The 22,248-nt window shown below is 39.6% G+C and overlaps 1 protein-coding gene across 1 annotated transcript in view; it reads left to right on the forward strand.

The window, feature by feature from the left end:
• Positions 1-22,248, forward strand: part of LOC131689293 (uncharacterized) — a 186,426-nt gene that overhangs the window by 17,617 nt on the left and 146,561 nt on the right. Inside the window, exons 2-3 of the mRNA XM_058974280.1 lie at positions 1,251-1,355; positions 1,527-1,625. Coding sequence (XP_058830263.1) covers positions 1,251-1,355; positions 1,527-1,625 — 204 coding nt within the window. The remainder of the gene's footprint in view (positions 1-1,250; positions 1,356-1,526; positions 1,626-22,248) is intronic.

A 22,248-nucleotide genomic window follows, 5' to 3' on the forward strand; every position in this document is an offset into this window, starting at 1 on the left:
ACCGTCAAGCTACGTAATTACCACGGGGGGGTATTTAGAAGTTTCTGACGAAATGCTACGATGGGGGAGGGGGGTGTTAAAAATCGCTCAAAAAATGCTACGTCATTTATGGATGGTCCCAGTAATAGCAGGAACTTTCGGAATCATTTGAAATCTTCTAAAAATCATATGGTATCAGTACCATTCAACTGAATTTTTCATTTTGTGAAAAACACCGTTTGTCCATCTTACCCACAGTGTCCGTCTTCGACGCAATTCCCCTACCAGAAACGGAAAATTGAAGCTCTAACACATAATTTGGGTACATGTTCATATAGATTTGACCGAAAATTCTTTTTAAAACTGAGGTCGGAATCGGGGTCAATATGACCCGCTAACACCTTATTCGTTACAAAAAGTTAACACCTAAAGAAGGTTAATGTCTAACTAGCGCTAATTTGGGTACTAGTGTAGATACATCGTCTAACTAGTCATCCAGTTGGTGCTAGTTAATGGAGAGGAGAATCCGATACCAAGAGGTGCGACATAGGATCACAATAGGCTCTACTTCCATAATAGACATATTACCCTATTTTTTGTTTCAAGTGTTTCAGCGTAAACACGTAGCTTTTGTATGGTAGTGTACTAAGAATGCAATAGGTATTTCCACAAGTAAGATTGGGGAAATCAGAAAGGCACAACTGCACTCCTTGGGTTGATTAAAAAAAGTTTTTGTCATCAAAGTGACAAACATGCCTTCGCGACTCATTCCAACCAAAAGCATTTCACTCAGAGATGAGTAAAATTTGTAAGATATCTCAATATGAAGTCTTGAATTATATCCATCCGACATTGGTACTGCATCACTCAAACTTGTCTCGGACAAGATTCAATATGTCCTTAATTTACTCTCAGACGATTTGGTAACCTTAAAACTAGCGAAAATGAATTTGTGCAGTTTTTAAATTGTGACAAGAAGAAGAAAGGACCTTTAGTTTGTAGCGTTACCGCACCACAAAATTCGTATCGTGGATGCGCTAATTCCCTCGTGGTTGCTGTAATCATAACTCTTCTTTGTAGAAACCTTCGGTAAATATGGTAAACGTGTCTATTGAGCTAATATATTATTTAATTTATCCAAGATGTCAAGTGTATGAAAGTTCATATCAACCCGATTGGCCCTTGTCTGTGTGTCAAACTATCACATATCAATCTTCAGCCATAAATTGAAGATTTATCTCCATCGTTTACTTTTTATCTATCTCTTACAGAAAACGAAAAATGTGATACAGATACGTGCGTCGGTTTGTCAAGTGGAACGGCAAGTCTTTCCCTAGGTGTTTTAAGTAATGAACAAAACATCATCAAAGAGATCGGTAAGTGAACAGAAAGGTTTCCTACTAATTTTCTTGACCTTTTAATTATACCCCATGTGACACAATCCGTTCCCATACTCCCTTTTACTGCGTTACACGTCCCAACAAACAGACACACACACCCGGACATTTGTGACATGAGGAGACTTTAATTACTGCTATTTATTGCAGACATGGCATCCAACTTGGGAACCGAGTGCAAGTGCCAGTGTCTCTCGCATCTGACCACATACCGTGAAGATCTGGGCATTTGCGTGGACGACGTGAGAGGTAAGCGAACCGACCGTCATCATAAACTATCTTGCAACGACTACGGCTTGATTACGATCAATAAAACTTATCGGTGAAACAGCTAGGATCGTAGCTTTTATTGGCAGGCTTAGTGTAACACAATGTAACTTCATTTTAACACAAGCAAAACTAGAGCAGACAACAAAACTCGCCGTAGCCGTTTATTGATTTATTAGGAAGGTTCTGGTCTATTGGAATGTCTTTATATGTTAGCTAATGAAGATTTTCCATACAGTATATCCGGTGAAGATGATAAACAACTGAACGATCGACAGGCCGATGAACCCGATATTGTCAAAATCGACCACGTAACATGGGTTCGATCTCGTATAATTCCAGTCTATTAGTCATAATTGTCTACAGTGGTAACGTTTGCGCAAACTTTCTAGCGTAACATTTTACAATGGAAATGAAATCAATTAAATGACGATGCAAACGCAAGTTACATAAACGCTAGATGTCGTTAAATCATTTAATCATTAAATCATGATACTTATCTAAATTTATCTACGTCGCCAAAAACTTTTTAAATTCAGCAAATTTTAGCACAATGATTGGTTGTGGTTTTATTTGAATTATTCGTTCACCAACCGTAAATATTATTGACCCAAATAAAAAGATAAATGTATCGTCACAAGAGCATGATAAGATCGCAAACACACCGCCTGCGGACATGCCACCCACACCAATTTTAATAAATTCTATGTATAAGCACAATCATCAACAGGTAGCAATGAACTGCATCTATTTTTTTCAATCTACCTTTCTATACAACCTCTGGTCGGTGTTGAGCTGCGCGCTTTTCATTCATTTCGCATGACTGCTCATAGCCTTCTGCAAAGAGCGTCAAATGCTTAAATATGACGACGAGCATTCATCATGGGTTGCTCATTATCATCATCATCATCATCATCCTCGCCGCCGTTGGCGAAAAGCGCCGCCTACTCTGCAGTTGAAGTAATTTAAATCAATGTATCTTTCCGTTCCAACAATCACCGAGAGTAACAGCAGCTCATCATCATAGCAATCATCGACAATTCCGTCCATAATGCATTAATACATAGGGGTATGTCCCCGGTTGTGAAACAGGATATGATTTTTACCCGCGACTTTCAATCGGTTTGTCGAGAAACAGAACACTGCTTCCTTATTATTCGGATGATCAATTCACATGTCAGTGAGAAGATTTACATGTGATACGTAGATACGTGTCACACGTAGATCAAAGGACTTTGAACGGGAGGATGACGGGAATTTCCTGTAAAATGATTACCACTTTGGGGTAGATACGTATTCCAAAACATGAAACGATTCGTGAAACAATGCCTGCTCATAACATAATATATCGAAGCACGTTGCGGAAACCATCACCCCGTTAAATGGGTAACGTACTTTATGGGTGCCCCACAATAAGACTACACATTGAAGGCAGTTTCGTATCACTGGATAACTAAACACGTGTGTTTCACAATCGGGGACATTACCCTACATTTAAATGTTGCTGGGGTTCGTCATTAGAATAAGGGTCTAATGGGCATGTTTTGCAATCAGATCAGTTTGATCAATTAAATACATACATCTGTTGCAAAATATGCAAAACAGTTTTCTTCGCACCATTCAATTTAAAACTGGGTGTTTTTGCTGATGTATTCAAAAGTCTCTCAGAGCACGAAACCTTTCTGATCTGATCGGCATATCTTGTCCAGTACTTTTCGCTTATCGGCACTTGCTATACACGTCAGATTAGTTTCAAACAATTCAAAATGCACCTGCATGTGACCCGTTTTGTGTGCCAAATTATGCAGCGGTCTAAAAAGTCTATTTACCTGGCGAAATCTATTGTCACTTATATTAGCTGAAACATGTTGTAATTGACAATCCATGGCCACGTTGGAAAACTTCCATGAGTCCGGAATCCACAGCGAAGTAATACCCATATTAACAGCATTATTTGATGAGCAAAATTGGAAACGAATATGGGATTCTAGAATAAACAGGGCCGGCGGAATACTTTTTTCCCGAGTGGGTAGTAGGATTCGGAGTAATTTCTACTCGTATTGATGAAAGTTTAGACATGGCGTGTGTAAGTGACAATGAAAACTCCCTGATAATAGCTTGTATTCATTTAGAAACACCCTTTATTAACGGGCTGTATGACCGACGGCTTAGCAAAAATGTTTTTATTGATTACTGATACTACATTGAACCTTTGTACAGCTAAGTACCAATCACTCTATTCTTTTCAATTTCGTTGCAATCCCTGCGATAGAACCTTCTTCGCGTTCGCGGTTGGATACTGAAGCCCGCATGAAAATATTTACTAATGGGGAGGTATCTCTGAAGACCGACAGAGAACGATAAGTCTCCTTTTCAATACAAACCATATCCATCTAATACAACCGGCCCCTGGACGGTCTACTTCCGGACCAAAGATAAGCCACTTAACATCATCCATATATCGCGTGATCAAACTAAACAACACTCGGGCGTGTACGAATAAGTATTTGTATACGTACCCGCCCGGGAAGTACAGATTGATGGTGAAGTCTGCGGGAGGGAAAGTATGGGATTGGCTCCACAACCCTTCGCTTCAGTCAGTGAAAATTCTGGTATGCAAAGAATTGCGTTAACCTTCCGGCAGTCGCGCTAGTGCACTGAAATCCACCACGACTCTGACTGCTGCTCTTGAGGCACTTCTAAATATCAAACCATTACACATACACCTCAAACAAGAAGCACTATCATGTGCATACAGACTGCAAGTTACTGAGCATTGGAACAGTAATAGATATTCTTGCTCCCAGCGATATTACACTCACATGTAGTTTTCCTTACAGGACGTTCCATGTGAAGATTCCCTCTCGAGAGGAGTGGTTGTCTGGCTATATGGAAAGACAACAACAAATGCAAGTGGTCTGTTACACTGACGGTTCTCTGATGGAGGAACATGCTGGTGCTGGTGTCTACTGTCGTGAAATGAGATTGGAACAATCTCACTCACTAGGTAGATACTGTACTGTATTCCAAGCAGAAATCTTTGCGATTATGTGCGGGGTACAATCGGCCCTTCACCTGAGTTTGTCCGGCAGAGTTATAAACTTCTGGTCCGATAGTCAGGCTGCAATCAAGGGCCTTAGCTCAGACAAATCACTAGTGATCGCGTGCCGAACCCAAATCGAAGAACTAAGCATTGTCAACACTATCTACCTTATCTGGGTGCCCGGACATTGCGGTATTACTGGAAATGAATGGGCTGACGAATTGGCCAGGGTAGGTTCAGCGATTGACTTCGTTGGTCTTGAGCCCGCGCTGCCAATTTCGACAAGATGGATAAGGGAAAAAATGCGGTCCTGGGCTTCGTCCGAGCACCGAAATAATTGGAGAAATCTACAAACGTCTCGCCAAACAAAGGCGTTTCTAGAACAACCGTGCCCATTGATTTCGAAAAATCTCCTACATTTTTCGAAGCTCCACTGCGGCATGCTGACCAGGGCTTTAACCGGTCACTGCAAATTCAATTATCACATGGCAACTATTCAGCGCGCTGAGTCCTTTCCATGTGATCTTTGTGAATCCGACTACGGAACCTCATATCATCTGATATGCAACTGTCCAGCGGTAGCGCAATTGCGATTTCGTGTCTTCGGCCGTCCTTCTATAGACGAAACCATGTTTGGACGACTGAAACTCAGAGACATACTAAAGTTTCTTATCCAATGTGGTAAAAAGCTTCAGACTTATTCGCAGGCAAGTTGAGCTACTTGTGAGTTACCTGTTGTTTTTTTTTTGTGCTGTTATTTTTCCCACCCTTCCAATTCTACTTCCCCACACCTCCTTGTCCTTTCCTTCCGGTCAGGAAATGATGAAAACACACGGCAAGGCACAAATCCCCGACTACATACGGGGAACGTGCCATTTAAGCCAATATATTCTGATTCCTGATAGTGCACTGAGTGCACGCTGCTCTGAAAATCAAGCGAAATCGTCTTAGGGCACCAGCGGCTGCTCATTCAGTGGGCCATAAACGCGACTTCCGGAGGGTTAAGCAACAATCGAGGAGTATAAGAAAACAATTTTGTTTTCCATTGGCCTCATTTCGAGCCTTTCGCCGGATCTGTTCTTCCAAACTTTGTTCTTTTGGACGGGGTTCGTCTAGCTGTTCACCTTTTTGTGCAAACAATAGGGTTATATACTTACCCATTGTAGAAACAAGGCACGGATAAGGTTGTGGTACCGGTAATACCGGTACCGAAAATCCCGGGAATACTGACCCATTATTGGTACCGTAATACCGGTACTGGACAGAAGCCGGCACCGGAATTTTTGGTACCATACAATTTTTTTAATGAAAAATATGTAGATTCTATTATAAAGTCTACATATTTTCATAAAAAATTGTATGGTATAATAGCGGGATCCGTTTCCAAATATCGGTCTGCAAGGTGGCTTTTAATTATAACTTTTTGAATATATTTTTTGCTGTATTTTCGATTGTTTATGTTTGATTCCTTTAGGTTAGGAATCGGCGTTTCAGTCTGTTTTTAATAAAGAACTCCTGTATGTTCCCTTTTTCCGACGCTTCGGTTCCTTCTAGATAAATCGTTCAGCTTACGCGTTTGTGGGGAAATGAGGCGGGGTCATCACCATAATAATTCTAGAAGCTAAATATTACTAACTCCCTACTATTTGGTTGAAATAAAAATCTTCCACTAAATATCAAAGTATTCACATCCAGCATTAGAGTAAAAATTTGTTTTGATTTTTTTTTATTAGCGACGTTATGATTGGTTTCAATTATTCACTGGGTTGCGCGTAATAAGGTTGTGGCCTAAGTCATGTCTGTATTTGGTTTGTGCTAAAAATCATTATTTATAAACGAACGAACAGCGATTTAGTAGCTTACAACTTTAGAGTTGGTGAACTGCTCTGAATGGAGCGATTCGTAATTTTAACGTAAACATTTCGGGAGGGGTCCAAAATTTTGATTTTGGAATGAAAATTGTACAATACGTTATTTAATGCAAATCTGTTTTGGTAGTCAAATTTAGTTTGAAATGCCTTTAAGTTCGAAACTAGTATAAAATTGAAACTAATTCAAAATTTCTCAACAAGTTGAAAATCCGGGAAAATCCGGGATCCGGGCCCCCGGACCATCCCCATGGATCCGCCACTGCATAAAAGTTCAAACCAATTTACAGCAAAGCGTTAATGCCGAGACGAAATATGATCAACGTACACTGATTAACATTCCATGTCGACGAAAGTCGCACCACTTACCAGTTCTTGAATTCAACGTGCCCTAGATCTCGAAATAAAAGAAGGTGCCGCATTTGAAAAAATACCTTTTGCTGCAATGAGACATCCGTTTGAGCAATCAATTTCACTTTGAAGCGTTGCTCAAATCTTTCGAGTACCAGCACATTTTCGAGTACCGGTATTTTACCGGTACTGGGGGCTTTAGTACCGCAGTACCGGTTCTCATCAAAATGGGTTGGTACTGCGAACCCTAGGCACGGAGCGGTAAATGCGGAGAGAATCGTGAAAAGTTTTCTGGAGAGACTCCATCTAAATTTCAGGCAAATCAAAAGCTCCTTAAGAGCCGGTTCTTGAAAGTAGTAGATGACACGTTGAAGTCGAAATCCGCAAACACTTCGTTGAATGTGGCAGAAACGAAGCGAATAGGGTCATGACAACCATACAAAGAGTTCCTATGTTCCAAAAGCGAAAAGTTTCGTGGACGAAGCATACGTTCGGGTGTATATATGTGTAGTTGGCTCAATAGCTCCGGAGAATCTGCACTATGAAGTTTTTTGCGACGAAAACAGCCTGGGCAACTCTTCTTCTTTTTCCAGCGAGTGTAAACCTAATAATCTGCAGCGATCTTCGTATGGCGGAAGATTGATATCGTCTTCCCACGGAAGGCGCCTCAGTGCATAGCGAACGAATTTCCTTTCTAATGCTTCAATCCTGGCTACCCATGTTGATTGATACGGACACCATACCATGGAGTTAGATTCTTGGATCGACCGTACCAAGGCATAGAATAGTGAATGGAGACAGAGACATGAATCCCATCTGGCGGTTTGCTTTGTTAATGATATGGTCGTAATGAGGTCGGAACGTGAGTGCCGAGTCCAAAGTGACTCCAAGGTCGTGCACTTGTAGAACACGCTCAAGATTCTGATCTCCAATACAGTAGTCATACGAAATTGACTTATGCTTACGGTGGTACGATATTACAGTACATTTGTAAATACTGATTGTTAGCAAGTTTATTGAACACCAGTCATCAAATCTGTCCAAGAGCTATTGCAAAACTAAGCAATCCAGGATGCACTTGACCACCATGTATAATTTGACATCATCAGCAGAAAATAAGCGACACCCAAGTGGTAATTTTGTAGCTAGATCATTAATAAATAGTGTAAACAAGAGTGGGCCCAAATTACTTCCCTGAGGAACGTCCGGTTTGTTTGAAAACGGGGCGGAGGATGCGCATCCAATTTTCACTACCCAAGTAGCATTTCTAGTTTTATAGCACACTAGAAGTGTAATCTAAGTTCTAAGGAAGGTTTCAAGAGTGCCATAAAACCGCAATTGTTACTAGGGTATAAGTTTACGATCACGCAGATACAATTCGAGCCAACGAATCAGACCAATAGAAACGCCTATTAACTTCAATTTTTCCAAAAGTATTCCGTGGTCAACTCTGTCAAACGCTGATTTCAAGTCAGTATATACCGTGTTGATCTGGGCACCATATTTCGTAAGCAGAGTAAGACGAATTGAACGAGATTCGTAGAAGTTGATCTTTTTGGGATGAATCCATGTTGGTCAGGGGAAATGTAACTTTGACTGGATGCAGAGTACATCGTTCACCACGATCTGAAACACTTTGGAACAAGCGCACGACGATGTAATTCCTCGATAATTTTCAACATTTCGCCGATCTTCTTTTTTAAAAACAGGAAACATAATTGACTTTTTCCAACTGGCGGGATAACAACACTGTTGAATAGAATTGTCAACGGGGCAAATAATACGTTAGCGCATTTCTTGAGAATACATGGAGATATGTCGTCATGACCAGGAGTGACGGAATATTTTAATTTGCTGACTGCTGATATAACCTGCTGCTCTGTATTCGTGAATCTTCTTAGAGGACAGATATTTAATGGTGTGTCTACAAAACCAAAGTAAGTGCGTCACTTCTATTATTTTCCTAAGCTTTACACAATGTATTTGCATTATAGAAACCCTGGTTAACTTTCGACGTAGATCTTCCACAATTTTAACATTATTCGTCAGAGCCGCAAAAACACTATGTAGGAGCGTTTTGGGGATCAAAATGTGCTATTATTTCAATCGGATTACCCTTTGTTCGGTACTAGGTATTGAAGACTTATTGATATTGTTTCCACAGTTATCGTACCTCAGTTGGTTCTTCAACTTCCACGGTATGCCAGGGGTTGTCTTCACGATGATAATCGAGCTATCTTAATGTATGATATTCGCGACAATTTCAATATGACCGTCTTGACCACGATGGAAACGACACGAACGCCAACTACACCAGCTCGGTCTAGCACGTTCGATTTACGCTCGACCTCGTTACATTTTAGTGTGCCCATTGATTCAAAGAGTTACGCGTCCACTATATCCGAAACAATCGAATCAAAACAAGAAAATCGTCCGGTGGAAGCGTATAACGTTTTGACTGGCCTGATTCAGACAAAACGAAAAACCGTATCAGATTACCAGATACAAATATTAGTTTTAGTTCTTTCACATTGCTTCATTCCGGGTAATGAGAAGGCGAACACTTAGGCATTAGAAGGAAATCCCAACAAACAACGAAAGCTGAATAAGCCTTTACTCCGAGTGAAAAAGCTGAACAAAAACTGTTTAAGCTATTATCCAGCTAAGTTGTTTGTTGGGATATTTATGAAAGATCGCGTAGCTTGTGCGCAATGCACTACGTGGTTCATTTCAGGTTGTGGTTTGGTTCAAACTTGGGTAATTCCCCCCTCGGTTATTTTCGAGTGGGTAGTACTACCCATACTACCCACGTGTTCCGCCGGCCCTAAGACTAAATCTATGACTAAACTTAAAACGTTTTTAGTCCACCTAACACTGTGATGAGACATTTATTATAACTCTATCTTTTCGGATATTATATCTACTGAGAACATTTTGAACAGGTTTCGCAATTTTTTTTGAAAACAGTTACTACATGAGGCAATGGCAGAGCTCAGAGAAACTTCAATACAGTTGTTCGCAAAAATAAGAGCTATAAATTAAGTTTTGCTATTTTTTGTGATTCGAATTCATATCTTCAGTAACTAGCACCATTTGGGTGTCAATAATATTTACGGTTGGTGATGTATCTATACTAGTACCCAAATTAACACTAGTTAGACACAAACAAATCCAAACAGTTCACATGACATATGTGAACGCCTAAAACAACTGCCTTTTCCCGAGTGATGTCCCGGAAGCAATTATAGAAGCGCTGGTTTGGAACCATTCATAAATTACGTAACTCTTTTAGGGGGGAAAGGGGGTACGACAAGTTGTGACATGTTGTGTTCTTGTAAAAATCACGTGTTTCCTGAGAACTCTCTCCTCTCTCCTACTCTTCCAGGTGGTGTTTCTTATTCCGAAATTATAATTCTGTCGATACAATTCCACGTTCTTACAGAAGGGCTTGGCAACACTTTTACCCCCCTTCCCTCCATTTCATTGAAACCAAGTCTGCTAACTCCTTTTCCGCTGACATCAAGCACCGCGACATTTACAGCTGCACTTTCGTAAACACCGTTCGCTGTTCGAATTGTTTCCGGGAGTTGAAACGGTGCTGAAACTAACAAACTCTTGAACTAATTTGTTTTGATCAGAAGCCTGCAGTGACTATTTCAGTTCACGATCGGAGCCAATAAAAGTGCCTCTGTTGCTGAAAAATACAGCTGGAGTTCGAAGAACTATGAAATTTCGAATGGCCACTATGCAAGAGTCAGTGGTTAATGAACCAGCTAATTCAATATAAACTTCGCGTTTTGTAAAACATGTTAGAAGAGCTACCCTCCTTTTCTGAAAACTTCTCCCACCTTCATCGGACCGAAATATTCTATCCCTGTGTGAGTAAACGGACGAACGTCCACGGCCAGAATGCACCAGAATTGCTGGAGGGCACGGAAGAGTATCTCTCAACCTGCAACGCTGGCAATCGAATCTTACTTTGACATGTACTCGATGCAGAGTACATGTCAAAGTAAGATGGAGAATCGTTGATGTACTTCGTTGATGACCGATTCATGGATGTGATGGTGAAACTTGTCGTCGACATTCTTCTTCGCGGACGCCCACTAACGACTTCAAAGCCCCCTAGTGGTCTGCGGACCCCAGTTTAAGAGTCGCTGTTATATTGGATTAAAGGTGACCTGTGAAGAGACGCTATTGCCAACGAAAGGCTTCGGGGACTGCCGATCTGAATTCCACCTCCTGGCCAACTGATCACATTTATTATACTGATCTTGAAGAACCGGCCTTTGATACTCAATCGACACAATATACAGTCGCCGACTGGCCGCTATCCGACCACGTGCTTTTGCAATTCTTACCTTCTTTGCAATACTTACCTTCTTTGTAGTGTTTCCCTGACTCGTTTGATTCGGATCTCGATCATTCAATTTTTCGCTCAAATTATGCTATGTCTATTTTCTGATTTTATGGAGTAGTCCCAAAACAAAGAATTATTCCTGTCCGTTGCTTAAAAGGAGAACGTCCACTAAACCAGCAATGAAAACGGTCGAAGGTCACATTTATTTTTCATGAAACAATGTTCGGAAGCTCGGATTAAGACGCCATTGGTTCAAGACCTAGAAGCAGCACCCTAATTAATCAGAGGATTGGATAAAAAACCGCAGATAAAATTGTAATAATCAGATATCTAACGTTCCGTGTTCTGTTTAACAGACAGCGACAGTATCTTTTGTTAATAAGAGTTTCAAAAGGAAGCTTGATTGATTTATTCCATGTTGTGTATTCTAAAGAAAAAAATCAATCAAATAACGATTTGTTAATTGCAAGGTGTGTAATAATAACGTAATAATAACGAGGTTGCTGATCTCAAGCATTCTATGTACGAATAATATGTTCAAATTAGCACAAAATCATTATGTTCAATAAACAAGTATTCCATGAACCCGATTCGATAAATTTATCTGCGTGAAATAAAACCATTAAAAATTTTCAAGTTGTGAAGTTCATGTCAGATCGCTCGGAATCGATTCGGGCGAAAAAAAATTATAATCGCAAAGGGTGCGAATGAAGCAACAGTTCTTAATTTAAACTGTGCCACGCACAACATAGAGGTGGGGATGATAATGATGATGATGATTATGATTAAACCTCTCATTGTGCAACATACGCAGGAAAGTTCCGTTAATCCGGAACAAAGCAAAAGCGCCGCAACCTACTTTTAGCCGCGAGGATTAGGTTTTCCTTCGGCCGAATAGCAGGCCGGGAGTAATCGAGTTAGGCTTCATAGTTCGTTAAATTTAGCAACTGTCTTCGTTTATTTTTTTCTACCCAACACGAGAACTAACTGACGTTCCAAACGACGCGTGCACATGATCGTAAATGTCTGCAATATGACGTTTCAATTTCTAGCTTCATCCTGACCCCAACGAATAATTTTTAAAAAAGTTCAAGTTTACCTTTTACTATGTACGTGATGAACTTTTTTACTGGGGTTAATAATAATGTTTGTGACTTACTTGTGCTAGAACTATGGGGACTAACCGTTCGAGTCAAAACTAGAAAACAAAAGAATAACCCAAAGAAAAATGAATAGACGCCGCCATTTGGGGATGAGACTTGTTCGACCGCATGTGCGCAAACTTGACTCATAAACTAAGAGGTAAAGTGCAAATCACCATTTGAGCGCAGTGGCTGTAAAAAAACATACACGCACAATACCATGTTGAATGCTTCAGAAAAACGTGAACAGCTCGAAGTATTCCGGATTTTCCATCTTTCGCCAGATAAAAAATGATTTTCGTTTCACTAGAAAGTTTTTAGATGTTACGGTCACTCATAGATCTACATTTGCATGGAAAATAGAGTGGAGGTTTATTCAATGCATCACAAAAAATATTTTGCAACTGCTTTCTTTTATTATGAGACTGCGTCTATATTGAAATCTACGTTCTTTATTAAATAGTTGTTCTTTTATTTTTTACATGTTTCGTGTGCTATTTTTTACAATCTTTGCTTATTCTAATTTATGAATCACATTAATATTCTTTGTGTGATGCGATCTTGCCCAGGAGTGAAGAAAAACTAATTAAACAACCGTTTGTCTCAATTCAATAATGCGCACCGGTCAGACAGCATCGAAAGTTGATTTTCCTTCTCGTTTTTTATAGCCTACCCTCTCCCTAAAAATTGATTTTATTAGGTTGTTTTCTTTTGTGCATTCTCTCTGCTTTTATTGGCGATCTTTTCAGTTCGATTGAATCCGAAATTTCGTCGTGTGCTTTAGTGGTGACGTAAAATCGCTTTGCCCGACCGGCCTACCGTATCCTTAATGAGTGCCCGCGCCGAGTCATTCTCAAAAAAATTCAGTTTTTGTTCCTCACGAAAAGAAAAAACACAATCGTCTGCTTCGATTGACCAATTATGACGCTCTATTATTTTTCGAACAATTAAAATTTCTGGACCAATTTTGAGCACGCTTGTTATAGCAGTGAACTCCAATTTAGGCGATTCATCCGTACCGTTTGACGACGAGCATTTTGTCTCAACGCGGATTACCCCAACAAAATAACCTGCTTGGATGCGTTCGGTTGTAAATTGCAGCTGTCCGGCTGATGTTGGCTTTGAACATACTAAGAAGCTTATGTCAATAAAATCAACATTTTTATGTAAGTTTCCGATGTGTCGCAAAAGTTGGCATATTCAAAAAAGGGCTGGTAAAGGTAAATCAGATCTAGATCGTTGAACTCATGCACGTTATACCACACAGGAACCATTTTCAAATAATTTTATGTACACTCTTATTATAATCAATATTTTGATAGTAATCTTCAGAAACACATTCAACGTTTGAGCGCATTCTAAAAACACATTAAACGAGACATTAATGTTGTATGAATGCTGGACTGGTTCAATTTTTGATTTTAGATCCACCAGGCTCTACTGATTCCTTTTATGGCCCTTAGTAATTGTGCAAATTTTGGTGAAAAGTTTCCGTATAGTATATAATGTGTTTTATGGATAACCGAATTCAATCCTTCACATAGTCATTTCTTCTGTGCAGTTAAGTGTTAATAGGTGTGAATATCGTAAGAATAGATAGCGCCATCTATAAATGACTAGTTGATGCAACGATTTTACTGATGATGGAAGAGAATTCTTGCCCCTCAATTAATTAAGGGGCTATATACAAAGTTGTGGCAAAAAAGTAAGCTAAGTTCGTGATTTTTTTAAGTTTTCTATACAAATTTTATTTGAAAAGGCCAAAGAATGTTCGTTGGTAGCGCTATCGAAGATAGAAAAAAAACAAGTTGAATTAAAAAAATATTCAAGGTTGTCGGAGTTATGGCCCATGTCCCGAGGGATGTTTTTTGGCAGAGGTTTGTGGTGAACGCTCTCCAAGTAGAACCGCTCAACAGAAATCCAAAAACTAAAAATCTTATTGAAGTAAAATGTATTGTGGTGTACTTGAACGGATCGGTTTCTCAATAGAAATTTTTTTTTTGAAAATACGGGCTAAACAAGGTAAGTTACATTCATTTTGCACTGAAATGTTGTTGAATAAGCTCCTCATAAATAACCTGTCCTACTAACCCAAACTCCTATTCCTGAAACATCTATGAAAGTGGTATGGGTTCCCTGTACTTTCGCAAGTGGATGTTAAACTAACGTACCTTCCCTTCCCCAACGATTGTAAGGACGTGGCCAGGTGTACACTGTGATGTTTTTTCTTGCAACACGGTTTAGTGGATATCTTGATAAATATTAGCTGATCATTACACAGCCACCCACGATTTGTGCAATCGTATATGCTATGCTATGCTATGCTTAGTAATTGAGCAAATTTTGGTTCCTATCAGTTGTGTCTACGGACCCTCCAAAAATTTCAAAGTTTATTTGGAAATTAGTATGGAAAATCGGTGAACATAGAAAATAAATTCTTAAAAAATCACCTCATTAATCAATTCAGTAGTCACTACTACACCCCTCCGCCTACCAGAGTGCGTGGGTTATTCGTCAGCGTATTTTCTACAGCACATACGTTGAACACGGCTAAAGATACTGCAGACCGCTCGTAGATTCCATTAGCTGCTGTCTGTACAATAGCGCGCAGTACCTGTCCATAGCCTGTTGCATAGCGATAATTCTACTCTTAGGCCAGCAGTTTCTATCAAACTGTGTGTAGACGATTACCAAAATGTCACCGACGGAAATTGATTTTGCTGATGTAAACCCCTTGATTCTGCGTGTGATCATGGGTAGATATAGTCACGGATCCACTGTTTCCAGAATAAAACCACCATGATCTATGATTGAGTCCAATAGGTCCTTCTATGTACCGGACTGTCATCGAAGAGAACTCAGGACCTCAGACCGTTTACGGACCCCAACAGAAAATGGTTTGTTGTTAGCACAGATGATTCGTCTTTATCCACAGGAATGTCAACGAGTGGTCACTAGTTGACAATGTTTTCTACCTCGATCACCTCGTACTGAAGCACTTCGTCGGTAGGTAAATTCAACTTCACGCTGCGGATCAGACGTTCCCATTCTCCTCCCATGTGGAGCAAGCCCGACAAATTATAGGTCCACTGGGTGCGATTTGAGGTAAATTCGCTAGCCAGTTTTCCGAAATCGAGCTTCTCGATCGCTTGCTTGTGCTCTTTGTACTTTCATTGACGTTGTTCTGTTTCGTCGGAATGCAACGCCACTCGCTAATTTCCGTCGACTCTGACGGGAACCGTAACGAATGGGCTATATCGCCGGTGGTTGGATATCAGCCAGCATAACACGTCCTTGGAATCTGTCCAGAAGTACCGCTTGCTAAACTGATAATATAAATTCGTAAATATAATGAAATTGATTGTTTTCTGCAACAAAGTGTTTTCGTGCATTGTAAATAGTAGGTTTCGTTCATTTCATGAACAAGAATAGCCGCTTGCTGAACGAAAGCTTTCGTAAATTTTACACATTTATTGTACACTGCATTATCGTTATCGTTGATAACGACATTATTTTTCGTGAATGAAACGAAAGGTTTGGCTTATTTTATTAAACGTTTGTGTATATTGCGAACGATTTCGTTGGTCTCACGAATTCATTTCGTTTATCTTAGAACAGTTTGCGTATTTATTAGCTTCTTGTTTGCAGTCGACCTTTTGGGATCGATGTTTGACAACATCGATTTTTTTAATTTAAAAAAAATCGATGCGTCCAAATCGATTTTATTGTGGTACGTAAATTTTACTTATTTAGTTTCGTTTATTTCAATAAAAGTTTATGTATATTACGAACGATTTCATTGCACACATGAATTTATTTCGTTCGTTTTATCTTAGGAAAATTTTCGTATTAATTAGCATATTATTTCTGCAATCGATAAGATAAGATCGATGTTTAACAGCAACGATTTTTTAACTAACTAAAAGGACTCGACTTTATTTCAACCTGCTCACCTCTATTGGGGACTAGAAAGATTGTGATGTGAAGTAATGGCCGCTTGATGAACAAAAGTTTTCGCAAATTTTACATATTTAGTGTACATTGCAGGAATGTTATAGATGACAACGACATTATTTTTCGTGAATGAAACGAAATGATTCGTTTATTTTCATAAATGTTTAGGTATATGATGGACGATTTCGTTGGTCGCACGAATTCATTTCGTTTATCTTAGAAATGATTTCGTATTTATTAGCCTCTTATTGTTTCAGTCGTTCTTTTAGGATCAGTGTTTGATAACATCGATTTTTTTAATTTAAAGAATCGATGTGGCCAAATCGATTTTATTGTGGTACGAAGAAATGGCCGCTTGATGAACGAAAGTTTTCGTAAATTTTACTTATTTAGTATACATTGCACGAATGATATCGTTGATAACAACATAATTTTTCGTGAATGAAACGAAATGTTTAGTTTATTTTAATGCACGTTTATGTATATTACGAACGATTTCGTTGGTCGCGCGAATTCTTTTCGTTCATCTTAGAAAAGTTTTCGTATTTATTGTATTATTTTTTCATTCGATCTTTTGGGATCGATGTTTGACAACGCCGATTTTATTTAATTAAGGAAACAGATCTGGCAAAATCGATTTTATTGTGGTATGAAGGAATGGCCGCTTGATGAACGAAAGTTTTCGTAAATTTTACTTATTTAGTGTACATTGCACGAATGTCGTCGTTGTAAACGAAATTATTTTTCGTGAATGAAACGAAATGTTTTGCTTATTTTAATAAACGTTTGTGTATATTACGAACAATCTCGTTGGTAGCACGAATTCATTTCGTTCATCCAAGAGAATTTTTCGTATTTAATAGCATATTATTTTGACATTGCTCCTGTAGAGTAAAACTCAAACTTATTCATACAAAACTAGCGAGCTCAACTGAATCCGCACTGCTCCGGATTCTGGAACAGGAAGCGGAAGAGGTTCAGAGAATTTTCCTGAAATCGGCGGACACGGATACGGCTACTAAATAGTCAGACCGAGACCGTCGTTATGATCGACAATTATCTGACGTATAGCAACAATGACTCCATATTCTACCTCTATTGAAACTCTTTCGTTGTTCACGGTTTGACGAATGGTGCTCGCAAAAATAATAAAGATATTCGTATATAGTAGCGAACAATTCGTTTGCCGAATGAAACTGTTTCGTAATAAGCCAACGAAAGTTGTTTCGTGGTTTTCACGAAAAAATCGTTTCAAAAAATAAAACTGTTTCAATAGAACTACGAACGATTCATTATATATACGAAAAATTCGTATATTTCACGAAAATTTTCTGTACGAAACTAATTCTAAGCGATTTACGAATATATTCTATCAGTGTAACCTTGATGGACAGTGATGCTATTATCGTTTCCGCCAATAGGACACCGAGTAAGGCCACTTGCAGCTCGGACTTCGGGATGGACAGTAATTTCAATGGCACATGTGTCGTTTTCGCTCCTACCAACAAGCTTTCAATCTTGAGTCCTTCGCGAAATCGAATATGTACAGACGACCGCCGTAAAACCATTCCCACTCGCATCCACAAATTTGCCCATTTCCACCTCCGCGGCTAGCCACGTCAACCGTTTCTAGAACTGCGTGTCTTCTATAGGACCATTCCAGCCTACTGATGTTCTCCATATTTCTTGCAGAGGAACCTTCAAAAACATAAACAGGTGCACAATCAAACCCAATGGATCGTACACCATCATCAATGTGCAGAGAACTGCGCGTTTGGTCGGCTACCGGCGCCGGAGAGCGTCGTAATGAATGGATATTTTGAAAGTGAATCGGTCTGTCGTAGTCTACCACATTCCGAGCACCTTTTCTATAGTAGCTTCGTCATCGATCTTTAGGTTCTTCTCTTTCTGCCTTTTTTATTTCAGTTTTACCATGACCGTAGCGGAGTTTAGAATTTCAAACCCTGCTTACTCGTGAATCTTTTTGACTTCCTGTGCGAGATTCACTGCGTTTTCCTCTGTCTCAGTGCTCACGAGCATATCATCAGCGTAGTGTTGCTAGATGATTGCATCGACCGCCTCTTTATGGTCCTGGTCGAATCGTCTTGCGTTCATGTTCTTGACGTATTGTGCAGTGCTAGGCGAATAGCATGCGCCGAAGGTCATCACCTGAACGGCGTAGATACTGGGCTCCGAATCATTGGTACGATACAAAAGAAGCGCTGGTAATGTTGGTTTTCATTTCTCACCTGCACTTAGTGAAACATCTCCCTAATGTCCCCGCATACTGCCACTCGGAACTCACGGAAACGGATCAGTACCGACAACAGCGATGTTAGTTGATCTAGATATTTCAGGATTGAGTTTAAAGAAACACCATAGACCAGCAGTTCTCAACCTTTTTCGTACCACGGACCCCTGGGTTGCTGCGGACCTTTACGGATAAACATTGATTTTTTATGCTATCAATAGGTTATTTTCAGGTTGTTAGGAAACAATACTTGAAATTTCCATTTCCATCCATACTCGGAAAATATATTTTTCTTCGCGGACCCCCTACTACCCCAGGTTGAGAATCTTTACCATAGACAGCGGCAACTGCACTAGGTGAAACTTGCCCGGCTTATTTGGGTTCACCACAACTATTATTATCCGTTTATTGCAATGTATTGATTCAATAAGCTACGGGGTACACGACCTTAACACACTAAATTAATTAACAAAAGAAGTATTCACGAAATATTTGCATATACATGCATACCTATTATAAAACTTTCAGATCAATAGGGGAGCACGTGCCACTGTACCTCCCCTTGGAGCCGCCAGTGATGAAAGCCTCAAGTAAGGCTCCTTACTTTGAGTAATGAAGTTTGCGGACTATCGTATATATTTTTGTTCAGGTAGTTACAAAAATTAATGCCAAGCTGTAATCCAAGCATTGAGCTGCATAAGAATTAGAGACTTGAAAAATTCAAAGAGTGATTATTATTCTACTCTTCTTGCGATAAACATTAATCATTCCAGCTCCGGCATGAGAATTAATCGCTCAACCAACATAAAAGATTCATCGCTTCTGAACAGCTGCAATTTCCGTTAGAAACCTTTGACCACGGCAGTAGTACTTGAACTTAGAATAACCGTTTCCACACCTCAAAGCAGAGGTGCAATTGAACTATCAAAATATGCACCGCCATTAGATGCTTCTGGGCAAACCTCACGTTCGGTTTGATATACGACTTGTGCCGAAGGTCACGGAATATGCTTGACCGGCTCCTCTCCGGCTATCGAACATATTTCCATTGACATAGGCGCTTGATTTTCCAACATTCCATGATTCCCTCATTTGGAATTGAAAACTTTTTATGAGGTTGGGAAAATCCTCGCAACAATGCGAACATTTTTGCACCAAGAGCTTCCGTAAATATTTGTACGCACATTTAACTCCCAACCACACACGCAATGCAATCAGCTGCCATCCGGCGATGCAAACAATTCAATGTAGTGGAGCGCGGAGTATGGTTAAATACTATTCGAGTACCACTTGCCTGCTCGCCCAACTAATAGAGTCATTTTCCCATCACCGACCAAGGATGGTAATTCTGTGCGATCAATACAGGTACTGGCCGCTGAACCATCGACTGGTCCGAGCGCGGCACCGGATTAAACTTTCCTAGAAACCCCTCTTCAAGTCATAACTAACAGTATAAAACGAAGGCCACGGTCGGAACCGAACTCACATGGTTGCGGGAAACAATTTACGACGATACGGGTACACGGGAATGCTAACCACCATAAGATTCCACCCGAATGACGCTTCGCTTTACATGCTTACACACTTAATCCGGCAATGATAACCGATTAGACGGCACTGGAGAAGGCTCATTATTCATAACTCTATTTGAGCACGATGCCAAGAGCCCACTCGATCAGGTTTGCATTTATCCCCCATGCCTACATACCGATAGTTGGAAAGACAAAGCCTGCGGAGGTCAATTTAACTTCTTGAACTGTCCCGCTCGGGTCCAGTGGGAACTTCGAATGCGATGCGTGTGCTTACACACCTTCAATGTTAGTATATTATCTCAATTAATAAATTACCCGATCAAATGACAACTGACAATTTATTGAAGATCATTTGTTTATGGTTTTGTCAGTATACTCGCTCGTTGTGTGCGAATGAAGCGTTTAAAGATTAACTATACTGATTTTAGACTAGGAAAAAAATTATCACTGAATCATAAACAAAGCGATAGCGGAGAATAGTGGGCACTCAGTTCTTTGCCGAGAGGTCAACAATTTACCGTATCGAGTTTGTTACTTATTATTTATGGGAGAATGCTTTCTTCGTAAGCGAAAGGTGAATCTCAAATAATACGTACTTCTTCTCGATGTATGAGTAAGAAACAACCAGTTTGGACACTTGGTTTTCTGTTAAAAACAATCTATGAGTTCGTCGCTTTCCGTGTATTAAGATCTTATAAAGGATATCAGATTACTCGCCGATACGTTCCCGAATGTAGGAAACAAATATTATTTATTCAACTAATCGTTACTCATATACTAATGGAATTTTTTGAGTTTTGGGATTTTGGTTGATCTATTTGTCTTCAATCGTGGTCACCGCAAACCTCTTAAATAGAGTTCGTCGAGGTTGCGGTAATTACCGCAACCGCGCGGTATTTACCGCACCCGCACCGCAAAATCTGCGGTGCGGTGAGACACTTTTTCCCGCAGATGCGGTGCGGGAAAGAGCTTTTACCGCGCGGTTTTACCGCAACCGCACCGCAAAAAAATGATAAAGTGATAATTTTGATTATTCTAATTGATAATGAAAGAAAATGTAGCTGTGTCCGAAATATTTTGACGCTATTATTTTTACGACATATTTTGGACTAGTTATTTTATACTTCTAAGTAAAACTTCATAAACTAACCATTTCAAATACATAAAATGCAAGATCCAAATAGAGACAAAATTATTAGATCATTTAAAAACAATACATGTTTACTCTTAAATCCAAGTGAATCACTTCTCTCGATTTCTGTTGGAAATCGTGGAATTATGAATCGTTTTCGATATCAATTTGGTAAACACGTGATCAAACGTGATCACCCTAGTGAGAAATGTTGGTGTTTACCAAATTTTCCTCCTTAGGGTGAAATATAGCATAGTGCTTTCGCATAGGCCTGCTAAGCCAAGACAAGTCTCGGCTTCACTGTGTCGCATCGGCATAAACCGAACTTCTGCTCGGACGGGACATCACGTTTAATCAGTCGTTCGATTGAAACACAAAGTGTGTTTTAGTTTTAATGGATTTGCGTCAAGCCGGCGCTAATCTATTCCGACAAAAAGTTAGTGTCGGTTTCTGATGAGGCGAAGCCAAAACGCAACTGTGTAAGAAATAAGGATTTGTGCCCTCAAGTGCAAAGACTGTTTTTACCAATAAATTTTCACCCTAGTGAGAAATTTTGGTGTTTACCAAATTTTCCTCCTTAGGGTGATATATAGCATAATGCTACATAACTTTTTTCGCGTACTTCCATTCAAATTTACTATAATTTTCTACCAAATTAGGTCCTAATATTTTTCAGTCAAGACTATTTTGTAGATTTTTTGAAGCTTTTGTTGGCAAATACCACATAGTTTGACTCCCGTTCACTTCAATTGAAGTTTTTGCCATTGGCTCTTTGGCAATATATTAGAGGAAAATATATTAAATGCTAGAACTTTCGAACTAGCATTTAGAAAATTACGCTTCATTCATTTTTAAAGGGAGCAATCTTAGTTTTTAAATGATAATACATCTGTTTCTTTAAGAATGCGGAAGTTAGAGTTTTGGGATATTTTGTCCGTAAAATCATTTCTGCTGTATGCTACAAATCATACA

The sequence above is a fragment of the Topomyia yanbarensis genome, chromosome 3 (assembly GCF_030247195.1).
Source record: "Topomyia yanbarensis strain Yona2022 chromosome 3, ASM3024719v1, whole genome shotgun sequence".
In the NCBI taxonomy this organism is placed as follows: domain Eukaryota; kingdom Metazoa; phylum Arthropoda; class Insecta; order Diptera; family Culicidae; genus Topomyia; species Topomyia yanbarensis.